Consider the following 21,009-nt stretch of genomic DNA (forward strand, 5'->3'; position numbering starts at 1 on the left):
TCGAAGAGGCAAGGCACTTAAACCATTTCAACTCAATTTAGTAAATTATTATCAATTTGCCTGGAACTGTACCTGATCCCAGGATAGGCTCCGAGGTGGGAGAGGCACTCCCATTTTGCCCAGTTTATTAATAATCGCCTGTCGCCCACGGCGGACTGAGGATTTCATGAGGGCAGGATTTTCACCAGCTTTGCTCATGGCTTATCCCCCGTAGCTAGCACAGTGCCTGGCACGTAGAAGCTCGCAATAGATGTGTGCTGAGGAAAGAAATAAGGACTAACACCCTGGAAAATGTGTCCGTTCTTCCCTTGAAAGCCCTAAAAGTTTTAGTTGGAATTCCCTTTTCTGGTTTAATTCTTACGTAACACTGGCTCAGAGACTCAGAGTGAAAAATCCAGAGCTGGCCAGGAAAAGAACCAATATAATAGAGTTACAAAAAGGTAGACTAAGCAATGAAAGATTTGTTCTCCCAGTTTTTCACTCTTGACTCATTATTCACATTTCCCAAACACATCTTTATGCCAATCACTGTGCTTGAGTTCTAAAGATACAGACCCCTTCACCTGGCCATGATAATGGGGATACATAGAGCATCCCCAGCATTTATCTTATCCACCAATAATAAGTGTCCAGCACTATGTTCCAGGCATTGTTCTGGGTGCTTTCCATGTATTGCTTTGTTTATGGGTAGCATTATGTTATCCCCATTTTAGTGATGAGCAAGCTGAGGCTCAGAAAGGTTAAGTAATTTGTCCGTGTTCCACAGCTGGCCAAAGGTGAAGGCCAGGCTTGGGTTCCTGCAGCTTGATGCTTGTGTTCATGCTCTTAATGGCTTCCAGGGAGCTTCCCGATAGAGTTGACCCTGAGATCACTGGCCTTGGAATCACCAGGGACACTGGATAAAAAAAGCAGATTCCCAGGTCTGGGGCTGAAGGGTCAGAATCCCTGGGAGGGGAGCCTGGAAATCCCGGTTTTTTTAAAGCACCAACCCAGGTGTTTCAGATATGCACTGAAGTTTGTCAAGCACAGCACTCAAATGTACCACACTCATTCCTTGGGAGTTTAGGATATCTCCAGCCCCCACCCTCCTATACTCCACCCTCGCTTCCTGCCAGCCGCTGGACACAAGTGGAATAGAGAGGAAAGGAGGGAATGAGGAAGGAAGAGAGGGAGGGAGGAAGGGAGGGAGGGAGGGAGGAAGGAAGGAAGGAAGGAAAGAAGGGAGGGAGGGAGGGAGGAGAGGGACGGAACTGCAGGGCAGGTCGGCGGAGCCCCCTACCCTTCTGCCCTTGGACCTGCGGCAGCACACGTCTCCACCTGCTAAAGCAGCTACTGATGGGTGTGAGGAGCCTCAGCGGCTAGAGGGACGTCTGCCCAATTGGAGCAACTCAGCAGCCAGCTGCTGGGAAGAGCAGGAGGGTGAAATTTAGCCGCTCCCTGGGCTCAAAACCTGAATGTTTATCCCTCCCCAGATCAGGCCAGCACAGCACTGGGTCCCCTCCTAGTAGGCAGGGTCACATCGGTCTGCAGGCTGGAAAGATCCAGCCGACAGGACATGCGGCAGGAAGGATGAGCAGACAGGAGGGCCCTGGCAACAAATGGGCTACATGATCCTAGGATAACAAAGGAGGTTCCAAGCCGCAGGAAGTGGAGTGAGGATGGGTAGGCTGGAGCTACCAGGGGGTATGCAGTGCTGGTTCTCACCAGCAAATCATGGAGCCACTCTGAGTCTCAGTTTCCTCCTGCATAGAAGGAAAATAATAACTATTATTTGATGGCTATTGATATCATGATCTGTGATTGGGTGAACACGTTTATTTTTTTTTTAAGGTTTTATTTATTAGAACGCCTGGGTAGCTCTGTGGGTTAAGCGACTGCCTTCGGCTCAGGTCATGATCCTGGAGTCCTGGGATCGAGTCCCGCATCGGGCTCCCTGCTCAGCGAGGAGTCTGCTTCTCCCTCTCCCACTCGCCCTGCTTGTGTGCTCTCTCTCTCTCTCTCTGACAGATAAATAAGTAAATAAGTAAAAAATTTATCTGTCAGAGAGAGAGAGAGTGAGCGCACACAACCAGGGGAGTGGCAGGCAGAGGGAGAGGGAGATTTATTTGTCACTCTAGGTGCCACTCTATCTTCCCAGCCCACATCCTCAGCCTCCACAGCAAAAATACCAGTTAGTTCATCTGCATTCAGCAAAGATGCAGTGCGTCGCTCTGTCAACTGAGAGAGCTGTCAGTATACAAGGGCCCCAGAGATACCTAGCAAATAGACCCACTGTCAGCCAGGCACGTGGCATGTCAGAAACACAGGTCCCGCAGCTGCCATCTGCTTCGCCAAAGGTCTGAACTGAGGACACCATCTGTATGACAGACACTGAGGGGCTTGGGAGGGCGACAGAGCTTCGCAGAAAACCCAGACCCCCCAGGCCGGTCTTCCTTTCTAATCTTACCTCTCACTGTTTGCCCCTCACTCACTTCTACTGTTACCTGTTCCCCAGAGACCAAGCTCATTTCCACCTCAGGGCCTTTGCACTTGCTGTGACCTCTGCTGAAAACACCATTCTTCCTGCCTAGAAGAAGCTTTCCCCAGATCTTCCCTAGGCTTCCTCCTCCTTGTGTTCCAGATGTCAGATCATGGTCCCCTCCTTCAGAAGGCCTTTCCTGACCACCTCACCTAAATTAGTGCCCCCAATCCATTCCTCTCCATTGCATCATCTGGCTTCCTTTCCTTCGTGGTGCTTAACACTATCTGAAAGGATCTTGTTCATTATTTGCTTCTGTGTTCAGAGAGCGCTTGGCAAATGGTTGACTCTCAGTGAATATGCGCTGAATGAATGGACAAATGAATAAATGAATGAATGGGAGATCTTACTAACTTTTCTTGTAATAAGGATCCGGAACCCTATATCCAAAAGCAGCCCCTCCCCTCTCGGTTAACAAGGGCAGAGACCACGAGAAATAACAGTGTGGTTGGTAACAACTTAACAACCAGAGGGCAGTTCTATCTACACACATTGCTGGGCATGGTTCCAAAGCTAAAAAGGCACTAATTGCTTTTATATAAGGAGGTAGAAACGCAGTCCCTCCGTGCCCTTCAGTCCTGATGGTCTGCATTATCGTATCTGTTACCGTGTTAATTGTTCCTGTCTCACACAGCCAGCCTGGGCTTTCTTCTGCATATGTCTGGGTTGGTGACAGGTTCCTATGCAGAGAAGAGAGGTACCGGGGAAGCGTGTGTGTTTGTGTCCGTGCATGCGTATCCGTGTGTGTACAAGTGTGTATAAGAGCAGTGACACTCTGGGAAGGGTTAACTCGCAGTCCAGCTGTCTGTGCTCAGGGCCCTTAGACTGGCCCAGGAATGGGAGGGGTGGGCTCGGAAGGTGGAGCAGGCTTGGCTTGCCTGAGCTGCCTTTTCCAAGACAGGAGAGCAAATGCTTGCCCAGCTGGACCGAGCGGGGTGAACTCACGTCGCCTTTAGGAATGGCTGCAGAAGCCCACACCTGGAAATCCCTCCCTCCCTGCCCCTGCACGGCAGGTTGCGTCTGGGAGGCTCTCCAGTCATTAGAGGAATGAGCTGAGGGTGAGCAATTCACCAGCTCGCCAGCACTTGGAGAACAGCAGGTGAGGATGGATGTGGTCGACAGCCTTCTCGTGAATGGAAGCTACATCACCCCTCCCTGTGAGCTGGGAATCGAAAATGAGACGCTTTTCTGCTTGGATCAGCCCCATCCTTCCAAAGGTAGGTGTCAGACACTGTTATTTTAATTCAGAGAATGATCGAGGGGAGGGAGAAATCAGCAAAGACAAGGCTGATAGAGAAAATATAACAAAGTCCTCTTGAGACCAGGCTGGATAAAGTCATACGTTCACAAGTTTGGATAACAGATCAAAAAGCAGATCTGAGTCAAATACCCTGATTGTTCCCCCGCAGGAGAGTTGAGATGGGTGTATAGGACATGGGGGGCAGGGGGAACAAAAGCCAAGGGAGGAGGAGCTGAAGTGTCATAAGAATGGGGTACAAGTGTCGAAGGTGGAACTTACCAGCATCACAGAAAAGGTGTTGTCACAATCGAGCTGTCACCTTTTCTTGGGGGAAATCCAGCATGAAAAAGTGATTAAAGTGAAATCATGCTTAGCAGCTGGGAAAAGAAAGCAATCACTAGTCACTGGAGAAGCTTTGTTCTTAAGAAAAAGTGGTTCCCTGCATGATTCTTTAACAAATTAACCTCCCAGAAGCAAAGGAATCACTCCGTGCGCTCCTCAGTTTGCTTCTGCAAAATATTGTCGCTAGAGGAATAGTTGGGTTCAGTGATTGTAGACCCTTGCAAAAAAAAAAAAAAAAAAAAAAAATCTGCAGGAAATCACCGTTCATTTCGTGTACTAAGGTTTTAACATTCTGTTCCCATAACCTCCGTCCCTCTGTCTCGTCCCCGTTACTCTTTGCAGAGTGGCAGCCGGCCGTGCAGATTCTCCTGTACTCCGTGATTTTCCTGCTCAGTGTGCTGGGGAATACGCTGGTCATCACCGTGCTGATTCGGAATAAGAGGATGAGAACTGTCACCAACATCTTCCTGCTCTCGCTGGCGGTCAGCGACCTCATGCTCTGCCTCTTCTGCATGCCGTTCAACCTCATCCCCAACCTGCTCAAGGATTTCATCTTCGGGAGTGCTGTTTGCAAGACCACCACCTACTTCATGGGTGAGTTTGCTGCTGGCGACTATTTCTGGAGCTGGCCCCAGACCCCACTCGGCCCCAGACCTTCCCAACCCCTGACAGCCTCAGCAGAGGCGTCCTGCTGAGTGAAAAAAAACCAAAACACCCACCAAAAAAACAAACAGAAAAAAACGAAAACAAAAAAACATCGGGCTGCGTGGGGCTGTGTGCAAGGACGCAGGTGCTGGCTTTAAGGTAGGTCGGTCCTCACGTGTCGCCAGAAGTCAGTTCCCTGTGTGTCATCTGTTTCAGAGGTCAGTTTCTCAGGGTGGAGTAAGTTGTTAAGCACCCACAGAAGAGGTTGGTTTTGCTTGCTTCTGCTAGAAAGAAAGAAGGATTCAAGCGACTCTGTCCCTTCCTGGAAGCCATGGGTCGTTGTCTGAGCTCTGCCCAAGCCGAGCCATGGCTTTTGGGGGTGGTGGGGGTTGTGGAGGAGGGTTCTTTCTGTTGTTGCGCCTGCTCTCCTAGGGAACAGGGGCTATGTGAAAACCAGTTTCATCCCAGCTCTAGATTCCTGTCTCAGGATTCACTTCCCAGCCTGATCCCCAGGGACTGGGACGCTCTCGGGCAGAGAGAGAGAGAGAGAGAGAGCCCTCTGACACTGAGGAGCTGATTTTGCTCCCAGAGCCTGTGGGTCATTAAGCTCCCCCTGACTGGCTGAGACATGCAGATCAATCTGCCAATCAAAATGATGATGATAAATACAAATCCCAAGAGCCGAGATTTTTGAGTACTTTTTATGCACCAGATGTTGTACAAAGTGCTTTACTCCCACTATCTCATCTCCCAACCCACCCTGCGAAATAAAATACAGTTGTTCTTTCCTGTCTCACCGAGGAGCGAACAGAAGCACAGAGAGGTTGATCATGTGCCCGGGGACACACAGGTGGTAAGCCACAGAGCTGAGATTTGAACCTAGATCGGGAGCCACCACGGTGGTGGGTGAGGACGCCGCCCCAGTTTGCCAGCTGCTGGGGTTCCCCTGAAGCCGAACAAAGATGTTTCTCGGCCCTCTGTCTGCCAGATTGCCCTGTGCCTTACCCCTTCCGAGTACTAGCTGCGGGGAGGAGGAGAGGCGGGAAATGAGAGAGGGTTGTTTTTTGTTCTAACCTCAGCCTTGCGTTGGCCTGGGGCCGTCCTCAGTGACCTGAAAGCTTTCAAAGCCTTGATTTCTCCCCACTGAGGCAGCGGGATCCACCCCTGACAAAACGATGATGAATTAATTACTGATCCGTGTCCCACGGACAAACAACCAAGAAAGTGTCCGTCCTTGTCCAAGAGCTCTGAAAATAAAAACAGACTTACAAATGAAAGGGATCATGATTAAACAATGAAGCAATAACAGTTAACTAGCATCTCCTCGCGCTTTCAGCTTTCATGGCCCACCCATATGTATCTTGTGATAATATTATTTAAGAATCTTAACTAGGGTCTGTGAAAGGAGATTTAAAACAAGTGCTTGTGTGATTGCACAACACTGTAAATGTGCTGAAGGCCACAGAATTGCCCGCTTGAAAATGGTTAATTTTTGGGCGCCTGGGTGGCTCAGTTGCTTGGGTGACTGCCTTCGGCTCAGGTCATGATCCTGGAGTCCCTGGATCGAGTCCCGCATGGGCTCCCTGCTCGGCAGGGAGTCTGCTTCTCCCTCTGACCCTCCCCCCTCTCATGTGCTCTCTCTCATTCTCTCTCTCAAATAAATAAATTAAAAAAAAAAAAAAAAAAAAGAAAATGGTTAATTTTTTGCGATGTTTCACCTAAAAAAAAATGTTTTTAAAAATAGCTAAAATGAAAAGCAAGAAAATTCTGAAGCTGTTTGCAATACCATAATGGTTTGGTTGGATTTCTAAATCCGGGGATTTTGATTCTGCCCTTGATTCTGTGTTCTCCTCAATACTATTCCTAACAGTTAACATTCATTAAATTCCTTATATGCAGCAAAAAAAAAAAAAAAAAGAAAAAAAAGGAAAGAAGGAAGAAAGGAAGGAAGGAAGGAAGGAAGAAAGAAAGAATGCTTGCCTGATGGTGGGTTTATAATAACAATGAGCCCATTATACAGACTTGACTCTGAAGATGCTGGGGCTACACTCTGTAATCTCAATGTCATCAGTTCCTTGGGGTACAGTGCAGGAAAACACAGCCATCCTGTCTCAGAACATGCGTTTTTATTTAATGGTTTTGGGGTTGTAGATTCCTTCAAGTCTCTAAGGAATACTGTAAGTATATCACCCTAGAAAAGAGAACATTTTTATAAACAGTTTCAGAGAATTTATTTACACCCATAAAAGGCCCCAGGCTAAGAGCTTCTTCTCCCCAACTTAGGTTCATTCTAAGGCTGCAGAAATCATGCTAAAGATAATCAGAAAAACTGACAGGATCCATGGGTGAATAGGTAAAGGGAATTTTTAGGGGATAAGACGTGATAGTTAAGTATACACACACAAAATACAAAAGTTAAAGAAAATTAAGTTTTTTTTACTCTGCCTAAGCACATCACTGTGAGGTTTGGTGATGTCTTTCTCGCTGATGGTGCATGCTCGTTCTACAAAATACAGAAAAGCAAACAGAATAAGAAGGAAAGTTCTAGTCCTCCCACCAGGAGCAACCTTTGGTTACAGTACAGCGTGACCTCCCTTTATCCTTCCTTTACTATGTGTTTTTTCAACAGAATGCTTTTTCAAATTTATAATGTTTCATTCTTAAAAAGAGTCTGTACTAGAAATTCTCGGAAAGTTTTAATGCCTCCAGCTCAGACCCCAGTGACCTTTCCGGGTCACAGTCCTTAAGAATCTGGGTTATTGGGGCGCCTGGGTGGCTCAGTCGGTTGAGCGACTGCCTTCGGCTCAGGTCATGATCCCGGGGTCCTGGGATCGAGCCCCGCGTCGGGCTCCCTGATCCGCGGGAAGCCTGCTTCCCCCTCTCCCACTCCCCCTGCTTGTGCTCCCTCTCTCGCTGTGTCTCTCTCTGTCAAATAAATAAAATCTTTAAAAAATAAAAAAATAAAAAAAATAAAAAAATAAAAAAGAATCTGGGTTATTAGGTCAACTTAACTTCAGGTTATGCTCAAAATGAGAGCTTCTCTCTAGGTGACTCAAAAACCTCTTCTGTGGGAGAGGAACATATCTCATCCCCTTGGTTATTAATTAATGAGCAACTTCAGCCTGAGAAGGAGTTCAGTTGTAACCAAAGTTCAATAAACGTATCTAAATGTTGGCAATCGTACGTATTCATAAATACATTTTTTTAACTGCCTTAAATCCTTTTTGAAGCAAAGCTGGGAATCAATCATTTAAAAAAAAATACAGGTACATGATCTTTCTTTCCCCTCTGAGTGTTGTCCCTCGATATCGAACCTGTGCAGAGCAGATATGCTTACGCTAATGTGCAAATAAACTTGGGATTTCAGAGCTGTCATAACCAGCTTCTTTATTCCTTTCCCAGGCACGTCTGTGAGTGTATCCACCTTTAATCTGGTAGCCATATCTCTGGAAAGATACGGTGCAATTTGCAAACCCTTACAGTCCCGGGTCTGGCAGACCAAATCCCATGCTTTGAAGGTGATTGCCATGACCTGGTGCCTCTCCTTCACTATTATGACTCCGTACCCAATTTATAGCAGCCTGGTGCCTTTTACCAAAAATAACAACCAGACGGCGAATATGTGCCGCTTTCTACTGCCAAATGATGTCATGCAGCAGTCCTGGTAAGGTGGTGTGGTGTTTATTTGCGAAATGCGACTTGTCACGGTGTGCAGTTTTTATAAAAACGGGAATGTATTGTCCAGAGCGGCTGGGGGAGGTCTGTGTCCAGGAGACTTTGAGGAGGATTATTCTAACTTCTTTTTAGGATAATAGTGATAGCAGACACTTACGTGTTCTGTTTTAAATGCCATACACATATGACTTCAATTAATCCTCTTAAAACCCGATAGGGTAGGTACTGTTATCATCCCCATTTTGCAGACGATGAAACTGAGACACGGAGAAGTTAAGTGAGTTGCTCAAGGTCACAAAACTAGAAAAGAGAGAGCCTCTCTGCTTACCCGCTATGTAGAATGCCTCTGGATGGTCTAGCAGGGGGTTGGCTACAGCATCTGGAGGGCTATGATTTTTCTAAGAACTGAAGATAAAGCAGAGAATGAGTCCCAAATCCTGTGTGGTTGGTTTTTTTTGTTTTTTGCTTTTTTTTTTTAGAGCTGCAGCTATGGTATTGGCACACAGAACACTTCACTAGACATAGACAGGCGAGATTCTAAGACTTTCTTTGCTTACTAGCCGACCGCCGTTGGACAAGTGCAAGGAACCTCTCTGAGGTTCAGGTTCTTTATCTATGCAACGATATAATAATAGAGATTTTTTTTAATCTACCTCATTGGTGGCTGTAAGATTCAAAGGAGAGCCTGTGTATGAAAATGTCATTAAATATTCTAAAAAATACAAACGCAGGGTATTACGTTTACTAATTCCAGGCATATTTTAGAATCAGGGAACTAGATATTCAAAAATGGCTCAAAACTGAGATAATCTCTGCTTTCTTTGCCTTCCTTTTTTTTTTTATTTCAACCAAGTAACACACACACACACACACACACACACACACAGAGTTATGTTGCAAATGAGAGAAACAGTTCCAAGACTTGAAAAGGAATCTTATCAAAACATGTCCAATTGAAATGAGAAATGGCCAGCCACTGTGAGCCTCTGACAATTTTACGGCCTAATCCTGTAACCTTACACATGCCAGACTGCAAAAATGATTTAGGGGCCAGACTCATAAAGGAGGCCGTGGGGCTTCAGGAATCAAACATGTTTAGAGAAAGCATAGCTCTGCCCCACCAGGCACTAGAAGGAGCCCACCACTGTGCCAGTGGGGCAGAAATAGCCAGAACACCCTATTGTGCAAAACCACGGAGGTCATCCATCATTCCTACCTATGGGCTTGACGGTTCTGTTGTTGTAAAGTCAACAAATAGTATATTGTGATGCTTAAAAGCACAGATTCTAGAATTGCGTATTCCTTGGGTTCAAATACCCCCTTTGCCACTAGGTGTGTGACTCTGAACGAATGATTTAATCTCTATAAATCTCAGTTTCCTCATGTATAAAATAGGTATTATGGTAACAGTACCTACCTCAAAGGTTACTATGGGAGTTAAATCTAGTGTTGCATATATATATGAAATATTGTTATCTGTACAATGCTTAGCCTAGTGTGTCGCGCAGTAAGTCCTCGATGAATGTAAGCTCTTATCAGTATTTGTTGATGTTTTTGGTAACAGCTTTATTGAGATTATTCACATGCCTTTGCTTTTGTTAAGTTCTCATTGGTTCTACATGAAGGCTTGTTTCAGGCACAGAACACACCAGCCTTTTCCAACTTAACTAGTCCTTCATAATAGACTTTATCTGAAAAAAAGAAGAGAAATAAGCAACTTCGAATGACCGAACCTCCAGACATAGTATTTCCAAGGCTATTAAATACTAGTAATTAATGTGTTCGCCCAGACCAGTTGAAATGGAGATGAATCCTATTTATTCCATCCCGTCTGAGTTTGAAATACTGGAGTTTATGGTTATTGAATTTCTTTTTATTTTATTAGGCACACGTTCCTGTTACTCATCCTCTTTCTTATTCCCGGAATCGTGATGATGGTGGCGTACGGATTGATCTCTTTGGAACTTTACCAAGGAATAAAGTTTGATGCTATCCAGAAGAAGTCTGCTAGGGGTAACTACCTCTTTGCTGTATGGTTTATGCCAAAATATCACAAAAGCTTGGTTCCTATAACATAAATAGTTATACCCAGAGTGTGTGTTGGAGATTTTTGGAAGTATCCTTGGGAGAGACTCTGTGCCGTAAGGCACAGTCAAGAGACCTAGTGTCCCTATTCCCTCATCTGTAAAATGGAGAAATTGTCCCTCTCAAAATGGACCTAACACGCATATACCCAGTTATCAACTGAGGGCCCGTGTGTCCCTCGCTGTCTGCAGTGTTGCATGCCAACGGACCCCTCCTTCCACAACTGAAGGGAATTGTAACTCCAACCCCCCACCTCTGGTCTCCCTTTCCTTATCACCCTGCAGTTGCCCAAAACCTAACTTCTTCCCACTCATTGTAATCCACTAGCCACTACAATTTACCCCAACACCTTTGTTGATATAACTTTTTGCCCTTCTCATTCCACCCCTTCATTCAGCTCTTTTACCGGAACTTGTATGTCTCCAGGGCTTCTTTGGTTTTGGTTGATTTTTGCTCATTATCCAGGTTTCCCAGTAAAAGCATTCTGGAAGCTTACCAAGCAAGCAGGGACCTTTCCCCTGAGGATCTGGGAAAAGAAAGAGTGTGAATATTCATTCTTTAGTAATTCTTATCCTTATAATTGATGTCTATAAAATATTCTTTTATTATATACTATGTATATGATAGATTATATATTATTGTTGTTGTTTTTAAGATTTTACTTATCTATTTGAGAGAGACAAGAGAGAGTGAGGGGAGGGGCACAGGGAGAGGGAGAGAATCACAAGCAGACTCTGGGCTCAGTGCAGAGCCCAGTGCAGGGCTTGATCTCAAGACCCGGAGATCAAGACCTGAGCGGAAACCAAGAGTTGGAGGCTCAACCAACTGAGCCACCCAGGCACCCCACATTATTTTATTAGTTTTAAGTAGCTTTCCATTTGAAGGAAAGGACTACTGTAGATCAGTACTTACCCATACCAGCACAGGCCCAAGGATGCCTGCCCCCTGCTTCAGTTCCAGTTTGGTTTGACCCCCTCGATGGAAGGGGCATCTGCCCCGCGTGACCCATCCCCAACAATAAGCCATGTCACTTGCCCATCCAGACAGGAAACCGAGCACCGGCAGCAGCAGCAGGTATGAGGACAGCGATGGGTGTTACCTGCAGAAGGCCAAGCCCCGCAGGAAGCTGGAGCTTCAGCAGCTGTCCACCCCCAGCAGCGGCGGGGTCAACCGCATCAGGAGTAGCAGCTCCGCGGCCAACCTCATGGCCAAGAAGCGGGTGATCCGCATGCTCATGGTCATCGTGGTCCTCTTCTTCCTGTGCTGGATGCCCATCTTCAGCGCCAACGCCTGGCGGGCCTATGACACGGCGTCGGCCGAGCGCCGCCTCTCGGGGACCCCCATTTCCTTCATCCTCCTGCTGTCCTACACCTCCTCCTGTGTCAACCCCATCATCTACTGCTTCATGAACAAACGGTTCCGCCTTGGCTTCATGGCCACCTTCCCCTGCTGCCCCAACCCCGGTCCCCCAGGAGCGAGGGGAGAGGTGGGAGAGGAGGAGGAAGGCAGGACCACGGGGGCCTCTCTGTCCAGGTATTCCTACAGCCACATGAGCGCCTCGGCGCCGCCCCCCTGAGCTGTGCGGGCCTCCAGGGCTGCAGGAAGGAGGGGCGGAGGGCGGAGACCGGAAGGAAGATTCCATTGCCCGCGGGAGCTGTTCATTGTCCGCTTTTCATCCTTCTTCCGGGTTCCAGGGGAAACTCCAGCAGAGTGGGGCTGTGACCTGGTTTCTGGGCCAGTCCAGGCAGGAAGGGTTCAGTAACATTCGCCATCAGAAACACCTCAACAGGCCAGTCACAGGAGTCCAACGGGGCTCATTCTACAAATGCGATGCCAAACACGTGGTCCAAGTGGAGATGTGAACCCTACTTAAGCTTTATTAGTTTCTAGAACATCCAAGGTGGGCTCTTATTCCCCCTAGTGACACAGTTCTGGGCTCTGCTTCATCTGCTGATGCAGAAGTGTGGAGGCTGCTTTGCCTCTGGAGAGAGTCTATCATGTACATAGTGTAGCCACCCCTCTCATCATGACCCACAAAAAGGGAACATGAAGCAAACCCTCTTCTGGCCATTTTTCTGAAGTAAGACAACAGCCTGACTTTTTCTTTTTGAGGTTGGCCAGGGCCATTCAGAGACATAATTTTATGGTGTCATCAAAAGAGCATAAGGAATGTTGTCTAAAGAGACTGAATTGGGAATTTATGTTTCTAAAAAGAAAAGAGATTTGCGGCAAATAGCTGAGTGGAATGCCATCTTCCCATCGTGAACATTAAGAGCCAGAAGGCACACAGAAAATTTTTTCTACTTTAATGACATATATCGCTTAACTCCTCCTTTATATGGCAATATGGAACCCCATGGCTTCTTTGCCTCAATTTCTCATACTCATCTGGCACTGCCTCTTTCCCAGAAGGACTCCAGGTAGAAAGGAGAGTTGTAACCTATGTGTACCTGTCCAGGGGTGGAAACAGAAACATGTATAGCCAGTCCCAGAAGAAAAACTGGCATTCTCGGACCCCATTCGCAAATAGTTTTGAAGGTCAAAGCTGTCTGTCCCATTAAATATAACCTATGTATTTGTCAGTAATATATATGTACAAACCAAACATATAAGTATGTTCTTTACATATAAGTATATTCTTCAGTGTGTTTAAAAAAGAAAAAAAATAGTGAATGGATGTTGGAATTCAGTAATTGTTATCATTTTACATTCCTTCACAACAGCCAGAGTTCCATGTGAACTTTTCCTTGCAAAACTAGGGTTAAATCTCTCTCCTCCAATTTAGAAATCTCAATTAAAATAAGACATGAGCTATAAATTTAGATAGTAGGAAGTACATTTCTAGAGTAGAATGTATCAATCCGCTCTGCCAGCACTTTTCTTTCTTTCTTTCTTTTTTTTTTTTTCGAGGTAACATTGTCTTGACTATTTAAATAAGTTAACACAGGCATTTTGGACAGAAACAAGCGTACATGCTAGTGTAGGAATAAAAAAGGAAAGAAGGAGGGAAGGAAGGAGGGAGGGAAGGAGGGAAGGAAGGAAGGAGGGAGGGAAGGAAGGAGGGAGGGAAGGAAGGAGGAGAGGAGGGAGGGAGGGAAGAAAGCCGGGAAGGAAGGAAGGAGGGAAGGAAGGAAGGAAGGAAAGAAGGAAGGAAGGAAGGAAGAAGGGAGGGAGGAAGTTCATAGTGTCCATGCCTCCAAGCATCTGACAAGTGAGTTTTTCTTTTCCTGGCTTTCATGGGACCGTGACCATCCATTGTTCCAGGCCTGACATTCTTCAGGATGCACAAAGGTCGGTGATTTCAATCATGGAAAAAAAATCCATGTGAAAAGGAGAAAGGGAAGACAGTGGCAAGAAGGGGTCATGAATAGGGGAAGGGATATTGTGTAACTTAAGATGTGCCACCATTTAATTTTTTGGGTGGGATGGCCGTGTGCTAACAGATGAAACATTATTGAGAACATGACCATTTATTATAGGGGACTTTTCAAGCCAGATGTTAGTTTTTCTATTTCTTGGGCTGCCGTGTCATGTTAGTATTTATAACCAGTCATCTCAAATATTTCAAGATAAAAAAATTCGATGGACTAAAGCATGTACTGCTAAATGATAAAAGGAATAAGGCGTGAAATTGTCTCCATTATTTAAGTAAATTCTACAAAATCTACAATTTTCCTTCCAGAAGAAAAAGCCTTCCCCTTTGAAAGTGTTAGCCTATAAATAAAGATAAATTAGGCCCTCCCCCCATTATTGGGAACGTCTGGAAGTTCCAAAGGTGCGTTAACATCTGCATAGGGCTGCCAGATTTAGCAAATAAAAATACAGGATGTCCAGTTAAATTCTAATTTCAAATAAGCAACAAATAATTTTTTTTAGCATGAGAATGCCCCATGCACTAACGTACATCCTGTATTTTATCTGGCAATCCTACTTTAAAGTAATTTAAAAAGTACATAAAAATATAAATAAGATTTCCCAGATACAGGACAGTAATATGCCTCTGTTCACTAAAATTCATTGGATGGTCTTTCATATAATGGAAGCTTTTTTAAAAAAGAAGACAAATGCTATTAACTTTCAGAATCTGTGTCTCACCTTTGGGAACAGTATCATCAACAGGCTGATTTTACTTAAGAAACATTTTTATTAACATAAAGCTATTCAAGTAGTTTGTGGAATCAACTGCCTTTATTTCCTGCTGCAGTGGATTACTAATTTGAATTGGAACTAAAGGGGCCCATACAGTTAAGAAAACAGATTCACGAAGTTCCTAGTATTTTCTAGTGTTTTCAGGTAGCTTCCACACATCACCAGTGCAGTGAATTACAACTTGTGTCTTTGATCTTTCCTTAACCCATATGTCCCAATGGCTTCTGGTGCCCCAGTTACTGTGGTAATTTCTCATGATAAACTTGTAGTGGTGAATGAGCAATGCATGTATCTATATGTTGGTCACACATGTTTGCGTATGCTTAACATGTATCTCCTCCATTCGGTTAAATTGTAATCGTGACACACGTGACAATAGCTGTCGAACCTCCAACCTCCACTGTAATTCCTTCCAGTGTTTTGCCCAGCACTCTGCACGCTGGGATTGCTCAATAAATATTGTGACTGACTTCTGCTCTGCCCCCTATGCTTTGGGAGCGCTCTTTCCGTCCACAGGAGCAGTTCTCAGCAAGGGGGCATATTCTTGGGGCAGTATCCAGAATTTCTGGAAGGGTTTTCCCAACACCCAAGAGCTGGCTTTGTGAGTATCTGCTGTCATCTCTCCCTTCCCTTTGCTCTCTTCCTGGGTGTGTGTGTGCGCGCATGCATGTGTGTGCCTGTGTGTGTGTGTGCGTGGGTGTGTGCGCGCATGCATGTGTGTGCCTGTGTGTGCGTGCATGCGTGTGTGGGGGTGTGTGTGCGTGCGCAACTGGAGATGTTACTAATGGGAGGATGTTGCGTCTGTGAACAGTGCTAGACACAGATTTTTTAAAAGGACCAGGCAAAGGACATCTAAAGTGGTCAAAAGTCATAGAAGCAGAAAGTAGAAGGGCGGTTACCAAGGGCTGGGGGAGCAAGCGAGGAGGGGGAGTTCGTGTTTAGCAAGTATAGAGTTTTCGTGTTGCAAGATGAAAAGCTTGGAGATCTGTTGTGCAACAGTGTGAAAATACTTAACAGTACTGAACTGTACACCTAAAAATGGTGAAGGTGGTAAATTTAACATTGTATGTTTTTTAGCAAGATAGAAAAGTGGGGGAGGGGTTGGTCTATCATATCCTTCGATTTTGCTCTTCTCTGCCCTCATTCTCTTTAAGGAGAATAGCAAAGAACCATCACAACAATCCTACTCCATGCTAAAGTACCCAACTGACTCTTTAGGGCTGTAGATATTATCGAAGCCCACTTGGTGCCCTTAGCTTTTCTCTCCCATCCATTGTTCTCCTGTATGACCCCTCTGACAGCATTTCTGCTCCAACCAAGGTGCTCCATCCCTCTGCTTCCTTGATTTGGATGTGTCTGGCCCCCCCGGCGTCCTAGCCACCCTCAAATGGAATATCGTTTCCAAATTTCCTAGACCCCTCCTGTAGCGAAGGCCAGCTGCGCCCCCCACGGCTTCTCTTAAAGCCCAGCCTGTGAGGAATCCTAGCTCCTCCTTCTTGCCCAGGAAGAGAGGTCAGGCAAGCATGAATTATCCAGCACCCATAGCACATACAGGTGCTCGTAAGTGTTCGGGGGGATGAATGAATGAGTGAACGAATGAATACATTTGAATGGAGTTGTTCCTCAATGCGAGTTCTCTCCTGGCCACTTGGGGGCAGGGCGAGCATCTTGCACTGAGTATGCAGTGGAGCTTGACAAAGGACAATGCTGATGGGCAGCCACAGTGTTTCTCCTCCTCCACGATGTACATGAAATCCAGCTGATCCTGTGTTCAAGTTCACGGACATAAACACCTCCTCTGTGGGCAAAGCAGATGTACTCTGGACCACAAATCCAGAAGCCTGTGTTCCAGTTGCAGCCCTCTCGCTCGCTCGCTGTGTGGCCCCAGGCAAGTCACACCCCGTCTCTGGGTATCAGTTCCTTCTTGTGCGAAATGAGAGGTTGTCGATCCCTCTCTGATACTCTGTGACTCGGTGGCTCAGAATTTGCTGTGTCCTCTTCTTAGCCCACACCTGCTCTTTAATTTCATTGGCTTCCCGTTGACTTTGCAGTCGGAGGAAGCTCTTCGACACCCAAGCACATAACCACCTCTGAGGAAGCCTTGACCTCTGGAACACCTCTGTGAGAAGCCTGCCAGGACAAGAAAGCACAGGGCCCAGAGAGGACTCTGCCAGCCCTCAGCCCCTTCTAGGCCCCAGCTGCTCAGAGCCACCCGTGGGAAGCTAGTCCCTGCAACACCAGCCCCTGTTGCCATTGAAATGCAGGCATAGAAAGCCACTCCCGAGATAAATTTAGCCTAGGCAAGAGGGGACCAACACTGATTAAAGCCTGTTTTATGCACTGTGGCAAGTCACTGCAGGGGACAGCAGGCGACAATAAACACTCCTCAAAGGGAAGAACGGATGTTTGCTACGCATTTAATTCTCAAAGCAAGGTGTGGGAGGCATCATGGTCCACATCTCACCGGTGAAGAAACTGAGGCTCCGAGGGGGTGGTAGTGTGTCCGAGGTCCCGCAGCTGGTAAATGACAGACAGGATGGGGGCCCATTCTAATGTTGCTGGGCTGCTGTGGAGACGAGGTGACAGCTAGTGGTTCAAGAAGACAGGCCGGCTGTTCTGTTTCCAGTGATGCTTTCCAGTTCCGAGTCCTTGTGCTATGATGTCCCCAAGGAAGAGAGGTCCCGTCTGTGTCCCCCTCCCCTCCCTCCCTCCGCTGACGGTGGTCCTCTCTCTGAGCTCCCTGAATGTGGAGGATTTGAAAGCTGGCTTTGCGCACAGTGACCTGGATGTTGCTAGCCCTGCTTTTATTTTTAGAAGAAAGATAACACACGTTGCCACCTCACAGGGAAGCCGAGAGATAATGTCAGTAAACAAGCTTTCACCCCTTCGTGGATCATCGACATTATTAAGGCAGATCTATTCTCTCAGAATCATCGGAGAGGAGACAAACACGGGGCCAACTTACCCAGCAGTAAAAGGTGGTATCAGAAAGCAGTGGGGAACGTGGACTTTGATGTCAGGAAGTTGACATTCCTAGGCTGAATTCCTAACCCAGACCCAGCAGCACTCAGCACTCACCGGCTGTAGGACTGCAGACCATTACGCAGGGGGCCAAGCATGCAGTCTTCGTCCACAGAGCTCACCTCAGGGGTGTGAAGGAAATTAATGATACTGAATTTAAAATAATATCAAAGGATCTTAAAGGAAAGTTTTTGGATTCAGATTGTGGCTGTGAACAGAAGTGGCAAGTCATCCAACATTCCAAAAGGGGGACTCGCTGCAGTCCCCTGATTTAAGGAGAGACAGTGAGACATCCTCTAGAATACATGTTTCTTCACCTTTCTCCTGCTTGTATGAACACAAGAGAGAAAGAGAGAGGATTTCTTTGAAGAGTGCTGTAAATTGAGTGGGTGGGGAATTCTGTGCCATTGTCTACTCCTCTGACCATAGACCCAAGCAAGAGAGACTTCCAGAAACATTTGGAGAGGGTGGAATTTTTGCCAGAACGGAAAACTGACATCTCGTCCTTCTTTTCATGGGACCTCGGTTTGGGGAAAAGTTCCAAGGGAACTTGTGTCTCCTGGATTCAGGATTTGTTTCTTTTATCTCATGCTGTAAAGGATTCAAGAAGAGCCTGGCTGGAACCGGCTTCCCAAGGATGGAGAGTGTCTTAGTTGGTTTGAGCTGCTATAGCAATAATCCCCTAAACTGGGGGGCTTAAGCAACAGAGATGTATTCCTCACAGTTCTGAAAGCCGGGAAGCCCAAGATCAAGGTGCTGGCTGATTTGGTTCATCATGAGACCCTCTTCGTGGTTCACAGAAGGACGCCCTCTTGCTTCAAATGAAGAAGAGAGACTCCCTCTGTCTCTTCTTACAGGGGCATGAATCCCATTCGTGAGGGCTCCACCCTCACACCCCAGTTACCTACCAAAGGCTCCTCCTCCTAATAACCTCATGCTGGGGATTGAGGTTCAACAGGTGAATTTCAAGGGGACACAAATATTCAGTCCACAGCAGAGAGGAAAGAGGGTCTGGTTCCATGGACACAGCAGACATCAAAGAGAATAGCCAGGCTTGCTCATTCCGGGACAGCAACGGTCATGGGAGCTATGCCAACAGGACAGGAGCTGACTGGAGAATGTGTCGCCTACCTCAGAAAATCAGGCAGTATTGGCGGCCCCCCCACAGTATGTGGTTGGGGGGTCGGGGTATGGTAGGAGGGTTGGTAGAAGGCTCTGAAAAACCTACAGTGCTGCCCCCCAGAGGAAAGAGCCAGCATTTGCACATCTGGCAGGACGAAGGTGATTTGTCCACTGAGGAAGAATCACAAACAACCTCACTTTTGCCATTTTACCACTTGCCCCCCGCCCCCCCGCCATAGCCTCAAGAGGAGGAGATGGAGCAAGGAAGAGGGAAAGCTGGGGGCGGGGAGGGGGTGCGGGGGAGAAAGACCTTCAGCTTCTTCTTCCCCAGCAGATGTCTTGCCTGGGACCAGTCTGACTTAGAGGAAAGGGGAGAAGCCGCAAACTGGATGTGAGGTAAAGGGTTTGATTTATGTCGTATTTAATACCTAAAAAATTAAGTTGTTCTAACGAAGAGAAAAAAGAGACGGGGAAGAGATGGGAAAGCTCTGGGGGCTGCCAGAGATAATTATGGTGGGGGCTGGGGTAATCTAACAGATAGGGATTGAAGACAGAAAAATAAAGCTATTTCCTAATTGATCCAGATTTTTTTTTTTGATTCATCAGTCTTATATAACACCCAGTGCTCATTATGTCACGTGCCCTCCTTAATATCCATCACCCAGTTACCCCATCCCCCCACCCCCTCCCCTCCAGCAACACTGTTTGTTTCCTGTGATTAGGCCAGATCTTTCAACACATGTGCTACACGTGAAGGGGATCTGGCAGAGAGGACGCACTTAGGGAACGATAGCCATCATAAGGGATATCTAACACACTTGGGTCAGTTATGCGCCCAGTCTGGCTGGTGTATTGGGTTGTTATTGAGAACACTCTAATCAGAATTCCCTCTGTACTTATCATCCAAAAAGCCACAGTAGCTGTTCAGCTGGCCTCTCAACCCCTAATTCTCTCCCCTCCAGTTCGCCCCACTCTCCCATTGCCTTAGCCTGGTATTAAAGTCCCCAGCAACTGGGAGTCAACCCTCCTTCCCAACTTCCTTCCTTATCAATCAATCAGGCTCTTCTTTCGTTCAGAACAGAATGATCTGCTGTTCCCCCAAACATCTTCTGGCTCCCCCAGTTTGCGACGTGCTCCTTTTATCTTTAGCTCTTCCTGATAAAACCCTATCACTCTTCATAGCTCAGCTCACATGTTAACTTCTCCATAAAACCTCCAAAATCTTTTTAAGATTTTATTTATTTATTTGACAGAGAGAGACACAGCGAGAGAGGGAACACAAGCAGGGGGAGTGGGAGAGGGAGAAGCAGGCTTCCCGCCGAGCAGGGTGGGAAGGACCCTGGGATCGTGACCTGAGCCAAAGGCAGACGCCTAACGGCTGAGCCACCCAGGCATCCTTGGAAAGGCTTTCTCCCTCCTCTGAGCTCCCATAACAGTGCCTTTGTCCACCAAAAGCTCATTACCCCACCCTGCTCCTCGTTGTTTGCATTATATACAGGCATTATGTCCAGGGGGAAAAAAAGTCCAGTTCTGAGGAATAAATCATGGTGGAGTTACACTAGGCATGACAAGCTCATTCTCTTTTCTTAGTTGTTGGTTCAGGGGTAAGTTTGGGTCTCAGTCCTCACCAGTAACGTTTAACGAGGTACCCTCCAGTTAAAAAAAAAAAAACCTTAATTTGTAGCAAAAGTTTGCTGATTTCCATGGTACCATGATCCCCGCCATGGCCAATTTCAAGTCACCAATGGGACATTATTGGACATGGAACTTGGAGATGTGCAGTAGCACACTGTTTTATAGTATTTCCACCACTCCAACACAATGACATCAAGGGCATAGATAATAGCTGAGTGTAGTAAAATAATTAGGAAGTGAGGCATTTTGAGTGTTTATTACCAAGTTTCCTGAAAATTTAACAACTGGCTCTTGCAAGCCAATAAAAGCCAATTCTAACACACCACTGGTTCTAGCCAATTGCTATAGACATGTTTGTGTCCTCTCAAAATTCATATGTTGAAATCCAACCCTCAATGGGATGGTATTTGGAAGTGGGGTCTTTGGGAGGTGATCAGGTCATGAGGGCAGCGCCTTGACGAATGGGATTGGCACCCTTATAAAAGAGACCCCAGAGAGCTCCCTTGCCTTTTTCACCATGAGAGGTCACTTGGCTATTTATGAACCAGGAGGTAAGTTCTCACCAGACACTGAATCT

General features: G+C 46.5%; 1 protein-coding gene across 1 annotated transcript; it reads left to right on the top strand.

Annotated features, from left to right (window-relative positions):
• The first annotated feature begins 3,582 nt into the window (after positions 1-3,582).
• Positions 3,583-12,081, top strand: CCKAR (cholecystokinin A receptor). Its single transcript, XM_021679416.1, has 5 exons — positions 3,583-3,735; positions 4,443-4,694; positions 8,148-8,409; positions 10,306-10,433; positions 11,549-12,081. Exons 1-5 carry the CDS (start codon positions 3,624-3,626, stop codon positions 12,079-12,081), a joined length of 1,287 nt encoding a protein of 428 aa, XP_021535091.1. The 5' UTR covers positions 3,583-3,623.
• Positions 12,082-21,009: the final 8,928 nt, after the last annotated feature.

Source organism: Neomonachus schauinslandi, chromosome 2 (assembly GCF_002201575.2).
Source record: "Neomonachus schauinslandi chromosome 2, ASM220157v2, whole genome shotgun sequence".
NCBI classification, from domain to species: Eukaryota; Metazoa; Chordata; class Mammalia; order Carnivora; family Phocidae; genus Neomonachus; species Neomonachus schauinslandi.